The sequence below is a fragment of the Colius striatus genome, chromosome 9, assembly GCF_028858725.1.
Source record: "Colius striatus isolate bColStr4 chromosome 9, bColStr4.1.hap1, whole genome shotgun sequence".
NCBI classification, from domain to species: domain Eukaryota; kingdom Metazoa; phylum Chordata; class Aves; order Coliiformes; family Coliidae; genus Colius; species Colius striatus.
The window spans coordinates 21,376,068-21,402,980 of record NC_084767.1 but is presented as its reverse complement, the minus strand read 5'-3'; the positions used below and the strand labels follow the sequence as shown (position 1 = coordinate 21,402,980).

Genomic DNA, 26,913 nt, shown 5'->3' with positions numbered 1-26,913 from the left:
GCCCCCGATCTCGCGCCCAAGGCTTGAGGTCCTGGGCCTAGGCAGGACCAGCCCCTGCCCCTACATCGAGCCCTTACATTCAGCTCCCTGCAGCTGGAGCTTGGGGCCCCAGAGAGGCTGATGGCACACTTCCAGCCACTAAAAATTTTATTATTAGGTACAAAACACATTTACATGGAAAGGGTGAGCCACCTCCACAAACACTTTGGGGGTTACACAGCTGAATTCCAGGGCAAGTGAAAACACTGCACAGCATGCGGAGCGGCAGCAGGTGACGGCAGTAGCACTAAGGTCCATAGCCTCAAATCCTCTGGGGCAAGCTGTTCTTGCACTTCTAGGTTTGAAAGAAATATACAAATGCTATTAACCCTTCCCTACCACTATAAAATTTTTTTTTTTTGAAGGCCATTGACACTTTCAGGTTACTGAGAATTTCAAAGAGAGGAGAAGCCAGTCATACAAATGGTCTTGGGCAGGGAGAACCATCCGCCTCAACGCTGCAGTAATTGCTATTCCATCAGCAGAAGTTTCCACCTGAAAATACTGCATAAAATAATAAGACACCTTGTACAGGAATAATCACAGACATCTCCATACCACTGAGTGTGAAGCCACATTAAAACTAAAAACAAAAGGTCTTCGACTTCCAAAAGCACAGTTTATTTAAACAGGAGACTGCAGGTAATCTGCTCTTCCAGAGATGCAAAACCCTTTCTCCACTGCAGTTCCCTGAAGAACATAACCTTCTTTCTAGCATGATGACTGATCTCTACAATAAGCAACCTACCTGGTTTTAATGCTGCAAATATTCAATACAATAAAACTTGAGCACAGCAGCACACAACGCCTTCTGGATTTGCACTGAGCAGCATCAGGTACAACACAGGGCCAAGTGTCACCCTACTGAGAACAGCAGCACTGACCTTCCCAGCAACAAACCAGCCACTTCAAGCCCCGCTGAAGGCAGTCCTGCAGGAAGCAGGCAAGCAGAGCTGGGACAGCAGTACTGGGGTTTTGTCTATGAAAACAAATTGCTCCCCAGGGCCCCTACTCCCTTACAGTTTTCTCCTGGTGAAGTAATGTTTACCCACACTGACAGCTGGCAGAAAGAACAATCACAACTAAGCATCAGTTCAAGGCCTTCCAAGAAAAGCATCTGGCTCGTCTCCATGCCTGGGAAGCAGCACAGGAGGGAGTCTCCAAGCAGTCAGAGCTGACCAGCAAGTCAAAGGGACACCACAAGGCACAGTACACAAGAAGAGACCAGATCCCACGTCTACTCTGTCCTCCTCCTGAGAGACCTGCATCTTCTGGAATGTGCCCGACAGGCTCCTTTGTCAATCTCGTGGACCCAGAGGTCTTTCCAAGGCCTCTTGGCCTGCATGGGTATCTCAGCCCTGCTCAGATATCCACCATGTCCACCAGTGCAGACAGATGAAGCTCGGAGGCAGCTTCACCCTCCTTGTTTGCTCTGAGAAGCCACTGCAAGTGTTTCAGTCTGTCTGACAGCGTGGGTCTCTGCTCCTCTGCCAAAGGTTTGCACTCTTCTTGAGTCTCAGCCTGGGCAGAAGGAAAAAGAGATAAGACTGAGAAAGGAGCATTACCATGTACCAACAACAAACTTAGCAACTGTCACTGGCTGTCCCTCCCACTTTTGAGAACACCAACGGAAGCCAGCACTCCCACTCCCAAGGGGGTAAGGCAAAACAAGCACATTCTGCTATGTCTGTCCCCAGCCTCCCTTCAGTCCACAACAATGACTCCCCAGGTGAAAGAGCTCCTTCAGAGCTGCAGCTCATTCCCAGTACTCCCCTTCCTCACCTCCTGAGCAGATGTCGTGGAACTCTTCATCAATGGACAGGTGACGGATGGAGTGGAGACCAGAGACTGGGGGAGGTAAAGAGGAAGACCTACATAATCACCGAGGGGCTCAATGTCCTCAGCTAGACATTGCTGTAACTGTTCTTCAAACCTGGACAAAAGGATCAAGAGCACAGGTCAGAGCACAGCCTGGGTGTGCTCTTGTAACCAGTGGGTTAATCCAGAGTTCTAGTTTCAGAAGTGTATGCAAGATAGAGCTGACATTCATGGTCATTTCCAAGTGGTCTATGGCAAAAACCCACCAGAGAGGGTTGTGGTACCAAAAGGAGCTACACAAGTTGCAGACTGTTAGGGAAGTTAGAAGAGACAAGAAACCTTTGGGCCAACCTCCCAGAATTGTGGGGCTGGGAGGGACCTCTAGAGATCATCCAGCCCAACCCCCTGCTAAAGCAAGATCCCCATGAACAGGGGGCACAGGAACATATCCAGGCAGGTTTGGAAACCTCCAGAGGAGACTCCACAACCTCTCTGGGCAGCCTGTGCCAGGGCTGCCTCACCTGAACAACAAGGAAGTAGCACTTCCTGTGTTCCAGCTTGTGCCCGTTACCCCTTGTCCTGCCACTGGCCACCACATCCTGGCCCCATCCTCTTGACACATGCTCTTTAGGTATTTGTAAGTATTGATATGGTGTCCTCTCAGCCTTCTCTTCTCCAGCCTCATGTCTCACAGCCTTTCCTCATCAAAGAGATGCTCCAAGTCCCCTCATCGTCTTTGTAGCCCTAAAAACCTTTATTTCTTCAGCTTTGTGATTGGCATCACCACAGGCACCAAACTGAAACCCAAAGTGGAGTGTACAGACATTAGTGATACTACAGGACGCAGATGACTGTACGCACTGCACCACTGTAATCTGGCTGCTGTGTTTAGACCACAGTCATTCCTCAAAAGGTCCAGGTATTTATGCCACCCCAGGCTGTTCATGTACTACAAGCAGGAGGCAGCAGGTAACTGCATTGAAAGTGCACTCAAAATGAGCTGGAACATGATGGCTGAGGCCGCTCCCCAGTGCTGCTGGGCTCCAGCTTCCTGTTACCTACATGTTAGAAACTGTTTACAACCCTGGGCCAGGGCTGCAGAGGAAGAACCCTGCTCTGGGAACTTACCTCCTGCTTTCTATTTTCTCCAGTTGCAACTGCATCAACAGACGTTCTGGGAGTAACTCCTGGGCCAAGGCCATGTCTGTGAATTCATCCGCACTGGGAATGCTCTTCTCTGGACCCGAGAGCGTGCTGAGGCCAGAGCCATATGGACGTGGCAACATGGACATGTTGTAGGTTTTCTTAGAAGAGTTGGGAGATTTTACCCTTGTCCTGAGTGAGGAGGAAAAAAAGAAAGCAAACCAAAATCAAACAAAAGCACAGGAACTGGTAGGAGCATGCAGATTTTCTTCCCTCCTAGCTTGAAGTTTGGAAATAACAGGGAGTGAGAATTGCTCCTCTGAAGCTGCAATTCCCTTGTACCATGGTCTGACATCCCACAAGCTGTGGGGGCAGTTTGGGAAGAACTGATCTGACAGGGGTTGGGATGCACTCCAGGGAAAGGCACCAACCCAACATCTCCTGCTATGCAGCAGGGTTAACAGCTAAGCTTTCAGGAGGGAGGAGAGACTGGCTTAACTTTGAACAAGGCCAAGGAAGGAAGAAGGACTCCTGAGATCTCCAATCTTTTAATGCCACACAGCTCAAAGGCACCTTCCCTCCTCAGCCTCTAACATTTTCTCTTAGCAACAGGACTTTCCTGACATCTTCCTACAAGCTGGGGACAAAGCTTTCTTTTGAACTCAAAATGCTGTCAAAATTAGCATTAATTGTCAAAGTGTAAATCTGCAAATCATCTAATTCATCTGTCGGGTCAGGCTACAAGTGAAGGTGAATGCAAGGGAAGCAGGGGGAGGGGCACATTCAGAATCCATCCTGAGGCTCTTTCCCAGCCTCACAGTGGTTTTTCTCTGTGCTTTGTGTACCTAGAGCACCAGTCCAACTCCAAAGCATCAGCAGCGTTTGTTCTGGCAGAAGTTAACTTCTGCATTGTTAACACTTCAAGCACCTCTCAAGCAATCAATCTCTTTGAGATTTGGGTAACTACAGGAATGAAGTCTACTCACCACCTGGTTTCATCATTTCAAGGGGATGATGCACACTATCTTGTGCATCATTTCAAGGGCATTTACATCCTGGGGGATGCTACATGCTGGTTTTCAGCACGGCAACAGTGCTGCACGTTCACAGAGGTCCCGATCAGCCTCCCTGGGGCTGAGCAAGAGATGCTGATGGCACAGCAGACAGCTGCCTGCTGCTCTCACAGACAGTGCCAGGGCCACCTCACCTCTCCTGGTCTCGCCGGATCTCCTCCTGCGTGCGCAGCCTGGCTTGCTCCCAGGAAAAAGGGAGAGTGAAGTTCTTTAGATGCTCCTTGAAGAAGTACACACGAATCTCACCATCTTCACTTACTGCTTCTGTGAAGAAACCCAAACCTGATGTTTAGTACTGGAAAGGATTTTCCCCTTTAGAAGGAAAGCTCAGTACTGAAAAGCCAATTTGAAGACAAGTTTGCCTTCAAGCAGCTTTAAGTCGCAATCTGCATGTAAAAAGGAGCTCTCTTGAACTGATTTCTTGTTCACCACATACCAGATTGCCAGGAAAGGCTACAAAATGCTACTGTATCTTCATTTTAAAAATCCTAGTGCATAGAAGTTCAGTGGGTTAAACAGCTGTTTCATTAAAAAAGGCTCCCTTTAGCTAAGACAAACAGGGTGCCAAAAAAGCCCTACATGCTTGAAACCGAAAGCAAACAGAAGCCAAGACAAACCTCATTAATCCAGTAAAGTGCTCATTAAGGGCAGCAGCCTGCCATCCATCTCAGCTGTCCTGGCTACCTGTGCTATCTGACCAGTGCTTGGCCTTGGGTTGGATGTAAACACTCTCCTGTCAGGAGAAGAGACTAAAAGCTCCAACCACGCAGAGTTGGAATTCTTAATCACAAGCTTGAGTTAAATCATAATCAACACTAAACACACACCCTAAAGACAAGACATATGTGCAGTAAAGAACACCAGGACTGCAGCTCCCTCCCTGACACACATAAAGGCACCATTGAACACATGCATGCCAGAAGCATCACCCATGTCCCAGAAGGGCATGCAGTACCTGGAGCAATAGGCAGCTTGGGTGGTTTCCAGTCTCTCAGTTTATGATCAATGCAGACTGCCAGGAGGTCATCCCAAGGGATCTCATCAACAGAAGGTCCATCTTCATCAGAGTTCCCAGATGTATTGTTTTTCCACTTCTGGTAAGTTTTGCTCAGCAAATTCTCCACTTGAGACTGGATCAGTGGTTGAGTGTGGGAAGAACTAGCAATCTGAGACACATACTGGCAAATCATGCGGCAAACAGGACGCCAAGGAGCTGCGGGAAAAAAACCCAAGAAAGTGAACTGCAAGAATTTCTGCCAGGACCAAAGCAGACACCTTACAGGCTGGACTGGCAGCCCGACACCACACAGGCACGTCTGAGCGAGTGACGTGCAGCCCAGAGGACACCGCGGCATGGGACACGTACCACCTAAGGGAGGCAGATCGAGGTACGGGATCTGGAAGGACAGCACCGCCTTTTTCAGCCAGGCCAGGTGATCAGGCGTGTTCCACTGCAGGTGGGGCAACAGTTTGTTACCCCCAGGCTCTGAAAACTCTGTAACAGGCCAAGACAAGTCACAAAGGTGCTCTGAGGATGCCACATCTGAAAGAAACTGCAGCACAGTGTTGTACAGCTCTATAATGGCCCCAGGCTCCTGGGACGGCAGGCCAGCTGAACGCCTCTCCTTCCAGTCACGGTAGAAGCGTTTGCCAAATTCACCATCAATCCCATCCTCGACATACTCCCGAAGGGTCTGACTGCAGAGCTCGAGGGAGTCAGGGCACTGGGAAACCAGCCAGCCCACAGCTGCAGAGATCTACAACACACAAAACATGGGTGGTTGGAAATCGCTCTGCAGCCATCAGGACACGAAAGGCTCAATCCTGCAACCCCAAGTTTGACATGACACTATTCGAGATGCTATACAACAAAACAGGAACACATCAACTCTTGTCATCCCAATATTTGCAACAGTAATTCTCCAACTAGTCACAACTGAAAATTCATAGGCAGCAGGCTCAGCAGCAGGCAGAGAGGCTTTCACACCAGGTGCGGTCGTGCAGTGGAACTCCCTGCTGCAGGACACAGGGGATGCCAAAAACTTATCTGGGAGAAATTGGACAGGCTCAGGATGACTATATCCAGAGAAGCCATATCTAGTCCTGGCAGTCCTTGAACTGCAAAGAGATCCAAGCGGTGAGGGTTTCAAAAGGAGCATCGTGCCAGGTTTGTCTTATTCTCACCTTCTTCAGACACCCCAAGAAGGGAATATAGCGCTGGAGCTGCTTTGGGTTTGACTCCCTTTGGTTGCTCTTGGCCATTGCCCTCTCCCACCTATCCAAATCCCTACCCCAACTGTGACTCACACATACAAAACTATTGTAGGCTTATAAGCATCATTTTCCACTGTGAGTTTTGAGCCATCTCCAGGCCACTACTGCCAAGCACAGAGCAACCTAACCTGAAGGACAAGGGGAGACACCGGCGTGTCTGGAGGCAGAGAGATCTGTACAATCCTTCATACGTGCAAGAGGACAGAAGCATCCCTCAGTCCTGTCCACCAAGATGGAATAGCACTGGGTAATCTCACAGTAACCAGAGGAGCGACGAAAGGATCCTTTGCATCCTAGGGCTGGGAGCTTAGGGGTATGAAGGTTTCCCCACTACTACCCCTCATCTGTCATATGGCAAGTCAGCACAGTAGGATGGACATGGATGGATTTACATAACCCACAGAACTCAGTGTAGTATGATAGATGAAATGATCTTTTACACAGCAAATCCCACTAATTCCTCATCAGTTAAAACAAACCAGTCACAGATAATGGAAAAGCAGCACATCACTTTCAGAATAGCTCTGAGTGATGTTGAATCAACTCCAGCCAGTTCAGTTGTGTGAATAACATGGTAAGAGAGATTCTTGAACAAAAACTACATTGCAGAAACATCAGAGAAAAAACATCTCATTACACATGACTCAGTTGCAATTTAAGCTGCAGAGAACATAACCATCCCTTATACAGCACTAGAAATGGAGAGGTTCATGATGAACCAGTCAAGTATCACTTCATGTGAGTTGCAGCCCTTACCTTTCTGGTGCCTTGTAAGTCATTGATAGAACCTGAGAGCTCAACAATGGTGTAGGTGGAGATGAGCTGGGCTGAAATCAAGTCCTGCAGCATCAAACCTTAAAAATAAGAAAACCCACCATGTACACAGAGAAAGAACAAGCGGGTGTTTCCTACTCTGACCCAGTCTCACACTCAGCATTTGTTCATAGCACAGCTCTTCTCCTCCACCCTTGCCCACAAACTCCCAGGATCAAAGACTGTGTGCAAAGGAAAAATCAAAAGCAAGTTTCTTTCTTTCACATTGATCAGTTCTTAAAGCCTTGGGATCTCTAGCCAAGCTCTGAGAAGAATGTACTCCCCAGTCTCTGCTTTCACCAGATGCTGCGTTGCACCTGCTGCCACGTGTTCACCCAGGGCAGCCCCAAACATTCACATGAGTCTGCCACAGCACAGAAGTAATTACCTACCTTCTTCTACCTCTTTCTCAGTGGCCTCTTCTTCCTGACCAGGGACTAGAACCACCAGAGGAACTATCGGGTGGAAAGGTTTGGCCTGAAGCAATTGTTTGAGCTGCAGCAAAGCTGAAAGCCAGTAAACATCATCTTCTGCAACACTGTCACTCCTAACTCGAGGGGGCAGGAGGAGAATGAGGCCACTGGTTCCAAGCAAGTCCTTTTGTGTCTCAGCCTTGTCAAGCTCAGAGTCAGAGAGTGCACCGTGTGCCACCTACACAAGTCACAGAGATAACAACAGTAATGTGGGTAAAGCCAAACAAAGCTATTCTGACACCGAAACCTGCAGTTGCCTCTCAATTGCATTCAGCTTTGTCGTTCACTGCCAAGAGCTCTGCATGTCTAATAGCTCCTGTCTTAGGACTGAGATGTGTCCAACACAGCACAAAAGAGCATTTTTGCACCTGATTTGGCATCAAGAATTAATCAAGATGACTAAGGTTTGACTGCATTTAGGCAGGCATTTACTCAGGTGACTAGAAACGAGGAAAAAAAAAATCTTACCTATTTTTCAGACCTATTTAACCACCCCATCCCTCCCAGTATCATCTCCCTCGATCAGACTGGACAGTGTGAAAAGCCTCTGCACAACATCCACTCGAAAAAGCACACTCTCTGCTTTTATGGCCTGTGCAGTATCATAACACTGTTCTCACTCACCTTGACACACACACTGATTTTAATGCTTCTGCTGCCTTGCATGCCAGCAGAGTTAAATAACGTGAGAGTTTGAATTCTGCCTTCTGTATGAAGAGAGTTTTTCTTCCAGCTTTTGTCTCCCATAAATTTAGCTTTCAACCAATCCACCAGTACCCTGCAAACAAGAAAGAGTGGCTTTAGGGAATTTTGTTTCTAAAAAAAAGTTGTTTCATGGTTTTAGCAGCAAAACTTCTAATAACCACCATCTAGCATAACCCCAGCTTTCACATTGCGAAGATTTTGCTATATAGCCATTAAAGGTCCTGACGTTATCCACAATGCTACTATCTCAAGGTTTTCTGTTTTCAGTAGGAGCAAAAGGAATTCAATGAAATGTATCAGGAGAAGATAACAGAGTACTGCAGCCAGTTACAGCTGTATTCTTTAGAGTGCTCTAGAGAAAAAAAAACAAACTGGAAGTTTGACATAGTACAGAAAAAAAAAACGTGAATCAAAGACTGTATACTGCTAGTTTTCTTCTGCTTGAAGAAAGGGAGCCAACAATCAACTTTCACCTACTTGTTGGGATCATCCTCTGCATATTCATCATCATTTGGCAAAACCAACAGCGCCTTCCAAAAAACCTGTTCTTGTTGAACTGGAATGTGTTCAGTGATTAGTGCAATGAGATCCAGGGGGGTCCAAGCTAAATCACTTAAAGAGAGAAAGAAGTTGGTGAAGAGACTCATGTCCTAGCGCTCATTCCCACCTGGGGAACACTTTTCTTGCTTTGAACAAGTTACAACACTGTAAGTAGCTACAGTCCAAACCAACTAAATCAGAGCCCATTTTTTAGACCTGTTGCCCATCCATTTCATAGAATTGTTTCAGCTGGAAGAGACCTTTAAGATCATCAAGTCCAGCCTCTGTCCTAGCCCTATCAACCACTAGACCAGTCACCCCAGTCCAGATGCCTTCAAGAACTGCAGCTGCTAGGTCTGTTAGATGAGTCTTGCTTTGAGGCCTGTACTGCTTCCTTTCCACACTGCTTCAATGGCCTGCTCCAACAAATTCCCTGGCACAGGAGAGTCTGAGAAGCCATGAGAAGGCAGACCTCCTGCATCAAGTAAAACACTTAGATCAGTCCCTTCATGCCACAAACTAGGTTGGTAACAGCTCATTTACTCTTCTCTCCCTATACCCCATCCCAGGCACCATCCCACCCAGGTACAAAAATCAACTAATTAAAACCAACAGATCCTTAAATTTACACTCAGTGCACTGGGATCAGGTGGTCTGACACTTCATGGATTTATCTTCCAGTTCCTCATGTTTAAAAAACCCTTCCAGAAGCAAGGCTGCAAGTGGACACCCAGGTACGATTTGCCAGGTATGATCTCTGGCATTTGTTACATTTGCTTAGAAGGAAAACAAGGATCAAGGACCAACATACCTCAACAATTGCTGGTAGAAGTGCTGAACTTTCATTTCATGCACTGTTCTTTTTCTCTGCCAATTTAACCTGAAAACAAAAGATTCTTGGTTGTAATTTTGGGTATAGAGCAGGTACCTTGACCAAACTTAAGAAATACTAAGACCTGAGTAGTACAGACACTTTTAGAAAGCTGCTGTTAACAGAAGAAGGGTTTCTTTAGGTTTCCAGTCTTTTGTAATTCTTCTGCACTTAGCCTTTGTGCAGAGTCTTTTTGGGGGACGCTTTAGAACAATTTTGTGAAACCACTGATGTCCACAATTAATGTTCAGAGGGAGTTGCTTTGTTAAATTACCTTCCAAAAATCACGACTGCCAGCCACTGCAACTAAGTCTGGTTACCTTGTGCAAGAAATGCCCAGCTTTCCTCCGTTCCCCAGGTTTACAATTCTCTTGCACAAGTTCTCCATGGCTATAGGCCACTCAGCACTGGGGGACAGGGCCTTCAGTTGGTTTTTGGGATCTGCACAGCAGGGAGCAGCTGGAAACGCCCTCATTTGACGTTTCAGCTTCCTTCGAGCTGCCACTGCCTCCCTCCACCTTTGGGAGAGAACAGACAAATAGGTCACATGAATACACATTCCTGCAGACCAAAACAGGCTTTCTCATCTTTGCTTTGCAGATCAGACTGGGCTCCTCAACACCCCACAAGCCACTGCCTGCCCAGAGCCAGCATGGGGTGTGGTGGGCTTGGGCACTATTTCTGCAGAGCATTTTACAACAACTCATGCTAAAACTCCATTGACACCTGTGGCACCTGCTAAGGATACTTTTGCAACATCCACTGTGGTAAGAAAAGTCTGCCTCTCTTTTCTTGTTCCATTTTTAGAGAACATTTAAAAAAGGCAAATTCACCAACAAGGAGGGAACATATAATGAAGCCTTCATCACTAGATGTTTGTGCACTTTGCTGTGATCAAATGATTCAAAATAGGTGGCACCCAACAGAGTTACAACAAAAATGCTAATTTATGAATTAAAAATCCTTTAATGTGTTTTCTTGGGTATTTTCAGGACTTTATCACTCTCTGCAACTCCCTGACAGGAGGTTACAGTGAGGTAGGGGTCAATCTCCGCTCCCAAGTAATGAGTGATAGGACAAGAGGAAATGGACTGAAGTTTCTCCAGGGGAGGTTTAGGTTAGAGATTAGGAAGAGAGTTGTTACAATGGCACAGGCTGCCCGAGAAGGTCCTGGAATCACCAATCCCTGGAGCTATTGCAAAGCTGTGTAGCTGAGGTGCTGAGGGATGTGGTTTAGTGGTGGACTTGGCAGTGCGAGGTCAGTGGTTGTACCAGGTCTTTTCCAACCAAATAATTCCATGATTCTATGATTTTTAAAGCTCCTCCTCAAGTCTTCCCTACTGCACCAAAGGCTATTTACACACACCCTGAAGAGACACATGAACTTGATTTCAGGACAGAAAGAACTCTGCAAGGGAAGGTGCTCCACAGAAGAGAGACCAGCCAGCTGCATCCTCTGTAGCAGTGATAAATGCCACTTGAAATGTGCCTCAACCTGACAACCCTGGGACAGCACAGCACAGAAACCAACCTCTGCCCTGGAGCCCCTGAACACCTCCTGCATATACAGGAAACAGGTGTCTGAGAGAGGATGCCCGGTGGTGTGAGAAAGTTCAGACAGAATTATGCTGGAGTCTCCTACAAGCTCGTTACCTGACCGATGAGGTGTGCTCCCCTACCCCCATACAGTGAACAACTCACCAGAGGCTAGTAGTAAGACTGTATCTACCCTTACAGTGGGGACAACCTGACAGCAAACACTGTCTGAAAAAGAAGGCAACCAGACAGCTGTAGTTCAAACTCTGTTCACCACCCTGTGCCAATGCTCCTTAAGAAAAGTAGTTGCACCACAGGGTGGAAACTCACCGCTGCAAGTATTTGCAGAAGCACTGGAGTTCCTGCAGGGTTTCCTTGGCAATCTGGAAAATCTCCTCCTCCAGGAAGAGGTCCATGACATGGCCACAGACTTCCTCTGAGCAGCGGGCAATCCGTGCTTGGCGGTCTCTCTCTATAGCATGTCTGGTTCAAAAAGAGAAACCAAGACCTATGGTGAAGTGCAGTAAACACCAGCACAACTAGTTGAGGTGTGCACAGGGAAGATCATCACATTTAGCAAAGGGGAGGGATTTTCCACACTTCTGCACTTTACAGCCCTTCTGAATCAGACCTGTAATTGATTGGAAGTCATTCAAGTTTTATACTGATCACAGGCTTCCAAAGAGCGAGCTCACAGCTGAGCCATAAGGGACTCAGAATATGCACAAGGGCAGCCCTGTCCTCGAGGAAGCCTCTACCCACTCCACCCTTGAGGGCCACGACTGCCCAGCAGTGTGACTGCACTGGCAGCCCCTGTACAATCAGGTACCTTTTCCCCTTCTTTAAAGCAGCTCATTGACAGTTACCTCAGAGAAGGCCAAGCAAGAAACCCACCACTCCCTGACAAACCCATACCCTTAGGAAAGCATTCTACAGCAAAGTATAACACACAAGATTGTGTACATACTTTAACTCATTCTCTGAAGCTTCTTGAATGCTCTCCTTTATTACTTCTTCCATTAACTCCATACCCACCAACTGGCTCAACTGTTTGATTAACTGCTCTCTTTCCTGCTTTTGCCTGGAAGGATAGAGGAAAGGTTTACACAAGCAGCACGACACAAGCAGCAAGATTTACACAAGTGAAGAGATTTACCCTGGAAAACCTGCCACTTTGTTACACAAGCACTATATGCAGTGTTGGACGGTTAATTGACCCAAAACAGTTCCCACTAGCTGGGTTCTCTCTCTAAAGATGAGCAGCTTTGCATGGAGCCAGGCTTCCCTCAAACACACAATGGGATTGTTTTATTCCTATCCCAGCAAGCTACAGACAAATAGCTTGCTGAAAAGGAAAAGCTCCCGTGTACACCAGGACTACGACATATTCCCCTCTCTGTAAGCTCTGAGTGCATAAAAGTTCCCAAAATTTCCACCCACCATTTTCCAAGTGGATCTGTGAGGTCACCAAAACACCAACTAGGAGATCAGCTGAGACAGTGGAAGGGACAGATTGTCCAGTGCAGCTCAAGCTGAGGCACACCGAGTGCCACCAGCATGGCAGAAAGACACAGGGCCTGGGTACACGTGCATGGACTCAGGGTGGCACCAGCTATGGTGTTACATCCCACCCTGCCCCACACTGAGGTGGGGACAGCCCACCCTGCTCCATAGCCAAAGGAGCGACTCACCTCTCTTCCTCCACTCTGCGCCTCTCCTCTTTGACACGCTCCCTCTCTGTGCTCAGCACGCTTCCAGACACTCGCCTGAGGATCTCCCCCATCACTTCAGTCACAAGTTCCTCCACAGTGGCCTCCGAGGTGCTGTGCACAAACAATTCTCTTTTCAATGCCAAGAAGTTTTAATTCAAAGCCCTATATCTCTGCATTTCTGAAGCATATCTTTACTCCGTGGCAGTGGGATGACTCTGGACATCAGCCAAGCATCCACACTGCTACTGGCTCACTCCCCCCATTAAGACAGAGGAGAAAACAGGAAGAATAAAAGCCAGAAGACTCACAGATGAAGACACTGTACTAAATGAAGGGAAAAAAAACAAACCCACATGCAAAGCAAAGGCAGCCAGTCACTGCTTCCCACATGCGGGCCACTGCTCTGATCACCTCCAACCTATTGCCACCTTGGAAGCCCAAAAACCCCACCTCTAGCTCAGTTTTAAGCTGACCATCACATTAGAGGGTATGGACTTTGGCCAGCCTGGGTCAGCTGTCCCAGCCGTGTCCCCTCACAACCTACCCACAGGGGCACAGGGTAGGAAACAAGGCAGGCCTTGACCCAGTGCTTTGCAGCAATAGCCAAAACATAGGCATGTTAATAACACTGCTTTGGTCGCATATCTACAACTCCACTGACTGCCTTGGAGAGGAAGCAGCATTTGAAGCAGAGCAGCAGCCAGTTCTGCATGCACTCCTCTCGTCCCCCATCAATCACCTTCCCTTCCATTACACATGCTTCTTGTGGCAGCAGTGTGGGTGTGATGCAAGCAAAGTTTATGAAGGTCTGCAGTGAGGCCAGCTGGTGTGTAACAGGTGGCAGACATCTGAAGAAAGGTCTGCCCTCCACTGCGTCAACAATACCACCTCCACTACAGTCCTTGCCTTGCTCAGGTTTATGATCTTCACCCATTGTGCTGCTGGGGCAAGCTGCTGCCCCGAGGACAGGCTCCAAGAATACCAGCAATAAAAGCTCTTTACCAGATGGCAGCAGTGACGTAATCTGCTCCTGCTCTGCCAACTTCTCTACACTCTCCTTTGAGGACGTCCTGCACAAGCCCGTCCACCACCTCGGCGATGTCCTGCAACACAGTGAAGAAGCCAGCTGAAGCGAGACATAGCCCTGCCCACATTTGAAGTGGGAGCAAGGCCTTTCAGCCTTGTTTAACTGACTAATTTGCAATGTCACCTGTATTTCTACTTACAAACTTAGATACCTTAATCAAACACAAGAGCCTGGAAACTTTAGACTATTTAAAAGTGGTGGTTTGATATGGTGGTTTAACGTCCACTCAGAAAGCAAAGCAGCTTTCTGTATCAAATACAGGCTTTGAGTTAGGAAATCATAGCTAAGAAAAGTGAATTTTCTGAGACATTCCTATTTCCTCGCTGGAGAGTTTCTCTCAGTCTAGCTGACTTCATTCCAAATGACCAGGTCCAATCTTCACTGAAATGTAGCCACATTCGGGTAGAATATGGCAGCGATGCCTTGGAAAGCGAGACCCTGTGAGGTGGGTTCAGCTTTACAACACATCTAACATGTGGGATGGAGAAAAGGGGGAACAGCACAGATACACAGGGCACACATTCAAGACTCAACATTAACAGTCACATCCACAAGAAGAAACTGTGTCATCTCTCATTTGAGATACACGCTATTAAGAAATAGCTCAACAATATTCACTAAAGCACAGTTTACCTACTGAGTCAGACAATGACTGTTATCTATCATTTTCTGGCTGTCTCCTTAGAGGTTTCTCAAGTAAATGCTGAGCAGATGGGACTGTTTGTCCCATGAAGGAGTCTGAGCAGCCACTGGCAATTCAGGCTTGCATCTGACATCACTCAAGGCTTTCTCTTGTCAGAACAGTCCAAGGAAAGAACTACTCAAAGCATCCAAAGCACTGAGGCAGCGAGTGTCTCCTTTGGACTCTACATGCAAATTCTGGAAAACTACAATGACCCAAGAACTCTGTTAACACAGATCTTTCTTAAATATGTGATGATGGGTTTTAATTTCCTTACTGTGTCTGTGTAGATGGGCTGAGGCTTTGTAGAGAGAGGCTCAGGTTGCCCAGCAGGTTGGGAGACTGCCTGTGCAGCAGACAGCACAGGCGTAAGCTGACGAGGTAGTAGCGAGGGCAGGAGGTGAGTGAGGGGCTGGGCTCTTACAGCAGCAGCATCTAAATCCACACCTTTGCTTTCCGCTCTTCCTTCTGGGGAGGAGAGAAGAGAAAATGAAGGAAACCAGGGCAGTCAAAAATAGAAGCAAAGCTAGCTTTGAAAGCTGGCATATCTGAAATGTCACCAGGTCATTAAACAAGTCCATAACAGAGGCTTGCTGCCTGCCAAGTTAAAAATAGATCATAAAGACTCATTTACGCTTATGAATATTTTATAGGAAATGTTAGCAGTATTAGAAGTAATGTGCAATGACAAGAACACACATTTCCAAGAAAGCTGTTTGAATTCAAGTACACTGAGCACCTACACACAGCTCTTGAATAAAGGCAAAGCGTCTGTACTTCCACCACAAACAAAACCAGCACAGGTTCAGCTACTATGCAAAACAACATGGTTACACACACAGTACAAACCAACAGCTGCAATTCAAAATCTGCACACTGTGAAGCGCAGTTGGCTGCTGCCTGAAGCAGTCCAACATCCAGTTATTTGGCCCACACTGGCAGAGTTGTGCTCATCTGCAACCTCATTTCCTGTGCCAAGCAACAGATTCTAACCAATCAGGTTGAAGTTAAAACATGCTTTCACTGCATCCAAATTTCCATCCAGTTTCATCCTACGTGAGTCAAAAAGAGCTTCTGCTTTGTAACATAAACCTACTCGCAGAGTTGACCCAGCAGCACATTCCTGAGCAGCCCCCAAATACATGTTTGCTCTTACCTGTTGCTTCCATGCTGGATTTTTGGCAGCTACCAGCTTGATCCACAGCAGTGCTTCCACCTGTGTACTTGTTCTGTCCGTTGAAGCTGGACACAGGCACGTGGTGAGGCACAGAGGGCAGGGGCCCACCATTGACAACTTCCCCAACCGAGATGGTTAGCTTCTGGCTGACAAATATGGACTTATGTGGCTTGGGCAATCCATCTGGCTCCAGGAAAGCTGAGCGGTTCAGCTCCACATAGGCACTGGGGAAAAACAGAACACAGTCTCAAAGCTCCAGTAACCTACAGCTTTTCAGGTGGACAGCTTAGCAAGATAAAGTGAGACACACAGTGGAAACTCATGATTACTCCCTATGCATGGATCTTGATCTCTGGCCAGAACCAGAGCCAGAAGGGCAGCAAGCACTCTCCTCACAGAGCACAAGATGCACTCACAACTCTGGGCACCCCTGTAGACTATTCTGCCTTTTCTTCCATTTACCATTATCCACCTGCACACGGTACCTAGGCGATGTCCCCCATGACAGCATTCTAAAAGCTGCAGCCTCCTTCCCATCTCGGCAACTGTAGCCTGGCTCATTTATTCCCTTGGAATGTTAATAGGAAAAAGGGCACTAACTGCCCTGATCAAGCATTTCACCTTCTCCAGTCCCTGGAGATTGCCAGTCTCTATAGACACACCATGCATTGTGTCTATTCCCATGGCAGATACTTGTCTGCAAACTGTTGGTCTCCAACTTCCTCCAAAACCTGCTTTGCACTGCTCAGCTTCATCACATCCTGCACGTGTCACCATTCTCATGTGTCCACTTCCCTGAGAAGGATTGCATCTTCCTTTCCTAATAAGCTGCAAGATGAGAGTCTAAGATGGATTATATTTACTTCTTCTCTACTGGGTCATCTGCAGTGTCTCTTTCTTCACTGAGAGGGTTGTTACACACTGGCATAGGTTGCCCAGGGAAGTGGTGGAGTCCCCATCTGTCTAATGAAAAGCTGTGTAGCCAAGGGACATGGTTTAGTGATGGGCTTAGTAGTGTGAGGTCAGTGGTTGGACTCGATGATCTGAAAGGTCTTTTCCAACAGAAATTACTATGATTCTAAGCTTCTGGACTCCAATAGACCATGCTCAAAATATCATCTCTTCTTTGGGGGAAATGTTCTGCCCATTCTTCCCCATCTTCCAGAAAGCTGAAAGTTTTTTAACCTTGAAACCTCACGTCACCTTACCAAGGCAAGCAACAAAAGATGTAAAGTCCAAGAAAAGCTATTGTGGGGAGTCACTGTAGTTACAGGGACATAAATCTAATTTCTTGAGGAAAGATGAAAAAGTTAAATACCTTTTAATTGTAACAGCAATCAAACCAGAACAGATTATTTGAGTCTGCAGCCATCACTGTCCTCATGCTTTGCTTACCATCCCAGCCCCTGCCCTTCACCCATTCTTTTTCTAGTTGCCAATCAGAGGAGCAGCCCATCCATCCCCATCAAGGCCTCACCTACTACGGGTCAAAGCCCAGGAGGTGCCCGAGGGCAGAAGCACCCATGCACTTACCCGTCAGACACGCTCAGACCGTAGTAACTTATGAAGTCGGCGGCCTCCTCAGAGTCTTTGAAGAGCAGCATGCGGACCAGGTGATCCAAGGGAAACACCGTGCAGCGCTGAGTGCTCACAGTGTAGGCAACATTGAGACATTTGAGAGCATCTTTGCGAATCTTGGGGAAGATAGAATTTAAAAAAAAAGACACTTAACCTCTAAGTTAAAGATCCCCACGTTTAAAAGAAACCAGTACTTTGTCATGAAACATCCTCACAAACACCTACTCAGATCTAGTATTCTTTTTACACTATGCATTTCATAGAATCCCACAATAGGTGGTTAGAAGGGACCTCTAGACATCATCCAGCCCAACCCCCTGCTAAAGCAGGTTCATCTCAATCAGGTCACACAAATACATCCAGTTGGGTTTGGAAACCTCCAGAGGAGACTCCACACCCTCCCTGGGCAGCCTGTGCCAGGGTCCCTTCACATGAACAGCAAAGAAGTTCCTCCTCGTGTTCCAGGGGAATTTCCTGTGTTCCAGCTTGTGCCTGTTACCCCTTGTCCTGTCCACTACAGAACAAAAGTCTGGCCCCATCCTCTCAACACCCCACCCTTTAGGTATTGATAAGCACTGATAAGGTGTCCCTCCCCCCCCACCCAATCATTCAGCCTTCTCCAGGCTAAACAGCTCCAAGACCTGCAGCCTGTCCCAGTCAAAGAGATGTTCCAGTCTGCTCATAATCTTGGTAATCCTTTGCTGGACTCTCTCCACAAGCTCCCCATGTCCCTTGAACTGGGGAGCCCAGAACTTGACACAGGACTCCAGATGTTACCTTATCAGTGCAGAAGACAGCAGGAGGAGAACCTTCCTTGACCTACAGGCCACACACTTCTTGATGCTCCCAAAATGCCATTGGCCTTCTCAGCCACGAGGGCACATTGCTGGCTCATGTTTAGTTTACTGTCCACCAGAACTCCCAGGTCCCTCTCCACAGAGCTACTCTCCAGCAGGTCACTCCCAGCCTGTACTGGTGTATTGGGTTGTTCCTCCCCAGGGGCAGGACTCTGCCCTTCCTTGCAGAACATCATCAACCACTTGCTCTCTACATCCCCGCTCCTCTTTGATTCTGTTTGAGCAAATTCCTCTGTGACTCTTGGGCAGATGAAAAGGCTTGTGAGACCTTCTGAAAGCATGGGTCAGTACTTCCTCTAAAATAAAATCTCAGGCCTGCTTCTCTGCTTCCCAATTTTTTTCCAGAGGAAGCAATATGTATTTATAGACAGTTATGGGGAGAAAAAGTGCTGAGAAAGAGTATTTTACTATTTGGTTTTTATATCATGGCAAAATTCTCTTGACATGTTTTTACACACTTCTGAAGAAGCAAGAGTAAGACTATTTTTAAGGCTAAACATCTACCTAGCTGTCTGCTAAGAAGATTCTCCCCCCAAAATAGCAGACTGTTTTACCAATTAACAGTTTAAAAACTTCCCTCTCTCCCTTTTTCTCACCTGACTGAAATAACAGTGTAAGATACAGGCATTCAGGTAGGAAGCTTCTCGCACTAGCTTGAAAAACCTCACAAAGTTGTTGCTATTTAATGCAGCAAAAGCTTGAACTGCAAATCTAACTTCAGGAGAGTTTCGAACCTCTGGATGAAACTGCTGTACTTCCCTGTGGGGAAAAAAAGAGAGACAAACCTTTCACTTCTGTACTGACAACCACAATTCAAAAGCAACCTAGAACAAAAAGGAGTTAAGGGCTTTATACAAGACATGCAACTGCTGTCAAAAACAAACGGCTGGGAATTAAATTCACAGTATTATTTACTGATTAATAAACTTCTAATGCTGCTTGCATAATCAGCATGTTATTATTTTAGTACATCACTCTAACATCTGGAGAGGAAGGCAGTTAAGAGATGACCAGAAAAGCATGACTCTGCCCACAAAACAGTCTTTCCTCAGTCCCAGAGCAGATACAGCAGTGACGCTTGGATACCACTTTAGGAGGAAAGAAAAATCTTCTTGACTGAGAAAGGTAAAGACTTATCTATTTTTTTTGGTCGGTTGGGGTTTTTTACTACCACCAGAAGCTCCAGTGAGTTATTCAAGGAGATAGAGATTTTTTTTTTCTTAGAAAACCAAAAACTTGTTAAAATGATCTTTTCACAAAATTCAAATAAAACATTACTACAGACACTTTCCATTCTTGAATCCCATTCTGATTTGTCTGGACTTAACCCCTAATCTTAATTCTTCTCTGAGGCAAAGAGAGAAAACAAGTGATATCTGTTGTTCTCACCTGAGAATATCACCTTTGTTGAGATTCAGCAAGACATTATAACCTCTGAACTCTGCTTCACTCTTGCAGTAAATCCCCTTGTTAGCCAGGTCCTGATACATCTCCTTCAAGCTCTGCAGGCATTTAGTCATGTTCTCATTGTTGATTTTGGCATCGAAGGAGGACATGGGCTCTTCACACAAGTGGTGAGCGCAATGGATGTGAAAGCGAGTGCACTTCTCAATCAGAGACACCATCAGTGGGTTGCAGAGATGTTGCTGGGTTATATCCTGACCAGGGTAATAAAGCATTGCACATAGTTTTAAACTGCAGTTGAAGAGTACAGACCATCTAGCACTATCTTTGGAAAACTCATTTCAATGGTGCTTAGAGTCACTCTGCAATTACTACTGCTTTTTGCTTCCCTTTTCACAGCATTAAGTGATCTTTGGCCTTCCACCATCAAACACGTCCATCGATCAGTGCTTACCTTTCTTATTCCACGAGTTCTGTTCCAGACAAAGTCATACCATTCTCGGTAGTTTCCTTCCCCTTGATCCATAATATTTGTCACTAAATAGTCCATGGTCATGCTCAACACCTCAGAGGGCCTCAGTTCATGGGGCAAAGGTTCCTCCTGATCTGCTGAAGACCTGCTGTATTCCTTGATGGCTGTCGCATGATCTACCTGCAAGGTGTGGAGAAGAGTCAGAAGTCCAAGTAGTATGGTCAACTTTCCAGAAGCAGAAAGGGTTTCAGCCCATCCACGTCCTTACTTTAGTAGTGAGCAGACCATTAAAAGGAGTTTCTCCACTGATCACACTAACAGCCCACATCCACTCCACTACGATAGCGAATACGATTTTCTTTATGTCAGAATCCTAAGTGTTTGTCTAAAACTCATAACCTTCAAGGTGATGAGTACTGCTATTCTGTAGTTTTAGACCTATAGTTCTACAAGCCTGTCTGTAGCTAAATAAATGACTTAAGAGTGAAAAATCTACCCTTCTTTTTTTACAACAGGAAACTGAAAGACATTAACAAAATGGCCTCTGGAATTTTTCCACCAAAATTAACCCTGCAATCAACTAAACAGCACCAACAGCTTTACATAAGCAGCAATTAAACAAACATCCTGGGAAAAAACAAACCCCTGCACACAGAGGGCTCATACCTTGTCAGATCCTAAGAGCAATTCAAAGACACTGAGCTGGTTTCTTGTCTCCCTCATGTAGCGCTCCTTTTCAGGACACATGTCTGGGCAAGTGCCAACAACAGTTTTTGCCTTGCCAAGATCAGTCCTTTTTATCCGAGCTAAAACAAAAAATAAACCAACAAAATTAAACAAACTCTCGGCATCTCTCGGTTTTGTCTTTGAGACAAACTGTTACCCTGATGTGCCAGTGCAGTCCTAAGCAAGGCAGATGCCCCAGCTGAAGCCTGCCAGTTGGTCAACAGATGGATGTCAAGAAGTACACAGCTAGGGCAACAGTTCACAAAAAAAGCTGGCGAGAGAAGGTCTCTAGGAGATTCCCATTCTACCAATACTAAGGACAAAGCTGTGCCCATGCCTTGCTGCAGTGGGAAAACCACAAGGACAGCATTCTCCCACTCTGGGGCCTGTCCCAGGGCTGAACCCTTCCTTTGAAGAAGCTTCTCCCACCATCCCATCTATTTTGCTGAAAGACTGAAACCTCTAAATCAATCTTTTGTGTCCTTGCACTGGCAATTTCACAATTCCACAGAGTGAAAGAGAAACTATTCAGTATTAAAAATAAGGTCTTGGGTCAGCTCTGAGATGGCAGGAATGGGATGGAAGGGTTTACAACCAAGCACTGCAAAACAAAGGGCCATTTCTTGAAATAATTATCAGCTGTGTAGCAGCTCGAGTTTAGGGTTTGGGCAACTCTTCAAAGAGCCTGCAAGGATATATGTCTCCCTACACGGCCTTCTTCACAGAAGATGAAGTCTGCTATTTACTTTCCACAAGAAATAGGCATGTACAACAAGCAGAACAGATTTTAGCATGTTCTGCAAGAAGGTATGTCATACATATGTATGACAAAAGAGTATCTTGCAGACTGCTCCACATTAAACTTTCCCTTTAAAGACATGTCCATAATATCACAACAGTTTCGCAACAGACCCCAAACACTGATTTCTTTCCAGCAGAGGAAACATTGCAGTCATTAACTCCTGTGGTTACCTTGTCGCATGATTTTGTCTCTTTGGTCCAAAAGACGGTATCTTTCTTCAGATGTCTCAGCCACTACTCCTACCAGATTACTGAGAGATGACAATGAAGCTCCCAGGGCCTCCGAGCTCTGCACTTCAGCACTGGAATCAAACATATCTGCCTCCAACTGCAGCACCTTTCGGAGACCAGGCTTCTTTGCTGGAGAACTAAAACAAGAAGGTTTTTATCAGTCACACACCAATGCGTGCCCTGGCCTGAACAAGGTCACCATTCTTTAGGACATCAACATCTCTGTTTAGAAGAATATTTTGCTCACGAAGTAGCACATCAAAGGAAGCACGTACTGATGCACTGGGGTTGTTATGAGCTCACAGTGGCATGGGGAGCTCCTCTGGTTAAATCCTCAGTGCTGCCTCAGCATCACTGCCAATTGCTCCTGATGGTGAAGGCTCAAGTTTTGTAGAACAGAAAAGGGATTACTCAGGCTGCCTTGGAGCAGACGGAACCAGATGGCTTGTTGCAACATTTTTGCACGGCTATGGCACAGCGGTTTGCATTTTAAGCCAGGAACTAGCTTGCTGTTTGGTGTGAAAAACGTGAAAATGCTTCCTATAGCAACAGAGTATGAAAAAATTTTCCAGGGCCCAAATACAAACTTTTCAAATCAAGGAAGGTTCATTCCTTCACAGCACAGTTCAAATTTTATAATTCTGTGACTATGCATACCAAATGACTTTTGACAAACTAGACACACAGTGAGGGTACCACAAAACAAGGACAACCTCACCACGAACAGGAAAGTTCCTGGACAAACCCCATTCACTTGGAAAGAGACAAGATGATCCAAGTTCACCAGTTACTTTGAAAATGGGATTCTCATTCCACAGAACTGCAACTGCCTACAATGAAGGCAGTCAGTCTCTTCTACAAAGTAACAAACAACAGGACAAGAAAAAATGGCCTCAAGTTGCTCCAGGGGAGGTCTAGATTGGAGTTAAGGAAGAACTTTTTCCCCAGAGAGGGTTGTTAGACACTGGCATAAGCTGCTCAGGGAGGTGGTGGAGTTTCCATCCCTGGAGATACTGAAAAGCTGTGTAGCTGAGGTGCTGAGGGACATAGTTTAGTGTTGGGTTAGTGGTTGGACTCAATCTTAAAAATCTTTTCCAACCAAAAGGGTTCTACGATTCTAAGAAACTACTCACAGAACAGTGCCAAGGTTGCCTGGGCCTAGTTGGCTTTGCACTGTTTTGCTCACTTAACACCTCACTTTCAGGCAGTGTTGCTCATGCTGTGAAGAACAAAACACTCCAAAAAGACCAGGCAGAGCAAGGTAAGAGGCTCTACAAAGCAGCTAGAAGTCTCCTTCCAAAAAAGCGTGAGATCAGCAAGCTTGCAATCCTGCCAAAGCAGCGGAGGGGAGGAAAGCACACCCTGACACCAGCACAGCTCCTTAGCACACGCTGGATCATCCTTTTTCCCCATGCACCCTGCTTCCTGCCAGACAGATGCCCAGAGGAGCAGAGGTACCTTTTACCAGTCACACCACTGCCAGCAGAGGATCTTATTAAAGGTTTTCGAAGTGGGGAATGCTGATAGTTCTGCTCTTCGCTGCTTGGCCGTCCCTCATCATCCCCTGCTTTCTTCTCCTTAGATGAAAATTCTCTTTTTGCTGGACCTGAAAAGACATGTAAACGTGAAGTCAGGTACTTGTCAAATATTTTAAGGAAAAACCTTTTTTCCCCCCACGTGGGTGACAATGAACTGTTTAAGTTTTCTTTTCTAACAGTTTTCTTTTAAACAAAAAAAACAAGAGACACCGTTTTATACATGTGTACAAAACCTCCCAGACAACTCACACTAGAAGCTCTATCAAACAAATCTACCAACTGCTAGTTATCTTCACTGTTCTAGAAAAAGCAAGTATTTCTCAATAAATTAGCCTTCAGCAATAACTATTAACTGGTCAGCAGACTGCCAGTAAACGAAGATCGATCACCATCGGAATTTAAGCTCTCTCAGGTTTAGGATATAATCCACTGTCAAAGCTGTGGCAAACCCTTTCATGTGTCAACAGTTGAAGTGTATCCCCAGGCCAGAATTGCAGAGGAAAACAAGCAGCACTCACAACTAAAGCAAGGGAAACACTTGACAGTATTTGCCTCTGGGGTGAGCAGCCAATATTCACATCTCCTCTTGCCCTAACCCCCATCAGGGTACAGAATCCAGGTTTCTCATTTCTAAGTATAGTTCTCTGTAGGTTGTTCTCTTTTTTGTTCAAGCAGCAGGTAATTGCCAATAGGCAGAACAGCAAACTCCGTAACAGGGTACTCCTTAACTCAGTTCTCAGGACCCTTTCCTGAAAGCTGGAAGTCCACAAGCCAGTCCATATTCTGAAGTGGGCACTGAGGTATTTGAGATCAGGTTTTCTTACATCCCCAAGAAACACCGTACTGTTAGGTAGGAGCACAAAGTTAATATCACCATATTCCTCTTGGGTGGCTTCATGAATGGTTTCCAAATTCTCTTGCAAAACCCCCCTTGCACTTCACTGTTGCAGGTGGCATTAACTCAAGAGAATTTAAAGAAGAAACACTATAATTTCCAACTGAGCCTCATCAGTACCAGAGGACAGTACTGAGGATGTGGGACATTTACACCACTCAGTTGCTCAGTGAAGCAACTGAGTAACTTCACAAGAGAAAAAACCTCAAAGGGCTAAGACACCCCTTCCAGCTCCCCACGTTCCCAAGTCACGGGTCAAGAAATTATTCCGGAAGCAATTACATGCTTTGTGCTGATCTTTTTCCCCCTCCTATGCACAGCCACTATTTGTCTTTGCCACAGACAGAGCCAGCCAGGATGTCGTATAAAATGCAGGACAAGTATTTGTAGGCTTCTGTAAAGAATAACCTCCAGAAGCTTTGCACACCAAACAGTCCAGCTAGCATCCTACTGTGGAGACTATCTCTGTATCAATGGAAATAAGAGCAGAGGACATGCTTCGCCATTTATATATCACCCAGTAATCGTATCTAGAAACACAGGCTTACTTGTTTTCTTCTTTTGCCAAAATGTGACTATGTCTTTGTGCAGCTCCTTTGCTTTTTTCCTGGCAAGAACTGCAGAGGCCTGAAAGAAAACCAAAGAGCATGGTATGAGAGTATGAAAAGCTACTAGCAAATGTGCCATGCAATTGCTACCACAGAGACATTAACCAATTCCCATTAAATTCCTTTAACCTCTCACTTGAGACCTACAGGCTGTCAGCAAGACAAGGCAGGTTTCCACAGAAACTGCTGCTTTTCACTCCAGTCAGCTCCAAGCTTGATAGAAAAGGTGCGTTTTTATGCACAAAGGGGAAAACAAAACAGTGTCTGAGCTGTCTCCTCAACATGGCTCTGCACCAATGTGACAGCAGTCCTTCCAGCGAGGTCACCCTGCAAGGAGCTCATCTCACCCTTGGTACTGCCAAGCCCAAGCCAGAACACAGCAGCAGACATGATTCAGGTTTGGGCCAGCCAAGACAACCAATGGGAAGATCCACTGGGTGTTTGGGCCAGATGCCTACAGGACAGCCAAACCCATGTTGGAGGTGCAGCTGTCTATGCTTCTTTCACCCCTCCCAATATACAAAGTTTTCCCTCAGGTGAGCGACAGATTGTGTCACCAAATAGAGGTGCAGATCTCTTCCATCCCAAGCACTGGGATGTAAGCCTGCTCCTGCATCGGCTGCTTCTAACACTCACATGATCAAAAAAGTGAATAATGGCCATCTTTTTGTTGTGCCTGGTCATGATCCGTCGGACTTTCACGAACTGGCCAAAGTGCTTCTCCAGCACCGCCCTGTCGTTGAGGTAGTCCGGCACGTTCTTGCACTGGATGGCCGTCAGCTCGCCGGACGACGGCCCCCCCGGCCCCTCCACGCTGTCACCCCGCGCCCGCCGGGCGTGGGCTGCGGGGGCCGCATCTGCGAACAGAGGCGAGGTGGCGACTCAGCAAGCGGGGGTGACGCCAGGCTAGGCGGCCCGTCCCGGGGCTCTCCCCTCGCCTCGCCCGCCCCAACCTACCTTCGCGAGGCGGCTCCCGGGGCTCGGCCGGCGGCGGCTCCTCGGCGGGGCCCCGCTCGCCCTCGGCGTCGCCGCGGTCGCGGTGCGCGCGGCCCTGGCTGCGCAGCACCTCCCGCAGCATGCGCCCGAACAGCGCCCCCCCGCGGGGGCGGCTCAGCACCACCGGCCGCTTCTCCGGCGGCGCCACCGCTGCCCGCCCGCCCGCCGCTGCCCGCCGCGGCGACCGCTCCCGCTCCTCCTTCCGCTTCAGGCCCTTGGGCGCCGGCTCTCCCGCCTCCTCGAACAGCGGCCGCGGGCCCTTCTCCTCCGGCCGGCCCAGAGCCGCGGCGGGGCGCGAGAAGGAAAAAGGCCCCGCCGCCGCCGCCTCCGGGCCTGCCTCGGGTGCGAAGCCGGAGGGCGGCGAGAAGGTGAAGGCGGCGGGGGCGGCGGGGCCTTTCTCCGCCTCGCCGCCCGACAGCGGCTTGAAGGCGCCGGCGCTTTCCGGCGCCTTGAAGCGGAACTCGGGCGCCGCGAAGGCCCCGCCGCCGCCGCCGCCCGGCCCCTCGCCTAGCCCCGGGAAGCCGCCCAAGTTGGTGGGCGGCTTGAAGCTGAACCGCGCGTTGCCCGCCGGGGCCCCGCCGCTGCCCGCCGCCGCGAAGGCCGGCGCCTGGCCTAGCCCGTAGGGCGGCCCGAATGCGGCGGGCCCGGGGCCAAACGGAAGGCCGGCGGTGCCGCCGCCCTGCCCGAAAACGGCGGCTTGCCCGAAGCGCAGCGGCGGCGGGAAGGCGGGCGGCCCGCGGAACGGACCCCCGGCATTCATGGCCGCCGCCTCTTCCCGGCGGGGCGGGGAGCGGGAAGGCGGAGGGCGGGAGGAAGCGCGGCGAGGGGCGGGAAGGGGCGCGGCGAGGGGCGGGAGGAAGCGCG

General features: G+C 47.6%; 1 protein-coding gene across 2 annotated transcripts; it reads right to left on the bottom strand.

Moving 5' to 3' along the window:
* Positions 1 to 638: 638 nt before the first annotated feature.
* On the bottom strand, positions 639 to 26,842 carry MCM3AP (minichromosome maintenance complex component 3 associated protein). Of its 2 annotated transcripts, XM_062002246.1 has the most exons (28): positions 26,011 to 26,842; positions 25,690 to 25,910; positions 24,994 to 25,072; positions 23,471 to 23,618; positions 21,953 to 22,149; positions 20,921 to 21,060; positions 20,237 to 20,434; positions 19,768 to 20,036; positions 18,975 to 19,137; positions 17,477 to 17,637; positions 15,923 to 16,167; positions 15,044 to 15,234; positions 14,000 to 14,100; positions 12,977 to 13,108; positions 12,253 to 12,366; positions 11,616 to 11,768; positions 10,070 to 10,267; positions 9,690 to 9,758; positions 8,816 to 8,950; positions 8,258 to 8,411; positions 7,553 to 7,811; positions 7,104 to 7,201; positions 5,440 to 5,830; positions 5,029 to 5,286; positions 4,208 to 4,337; positions 2,986 to 3,192; positions 1,822 to 1,972; positions 639 to 1,560 (listed from the first exon to the last, which is right to left on the bottom strand). In XM_062002246.1, exons 1-28 carry the CDS (start codon positions 26,807 to 26,809, stop codon positions 1,402 to 1,404), a joined length of 5,520 nt encoding a protein of 1,839 aa, XP_061858230.1. In that variant the 5' UTR covers positions 26,810 to 26,842; the 3' UTR covers positions 639 to 1,401. The 2 variants fall into 2 exon arrangements, with proteins under 2 accessions (XP_061858230.1, XP_061858231.1); XM_062002247.1 differs by lacking the exon at positions 12,253 to 12,366.
* Between the last annotated feature and the right edge of the window lie 71 nt (positions 26,843 to 26,913).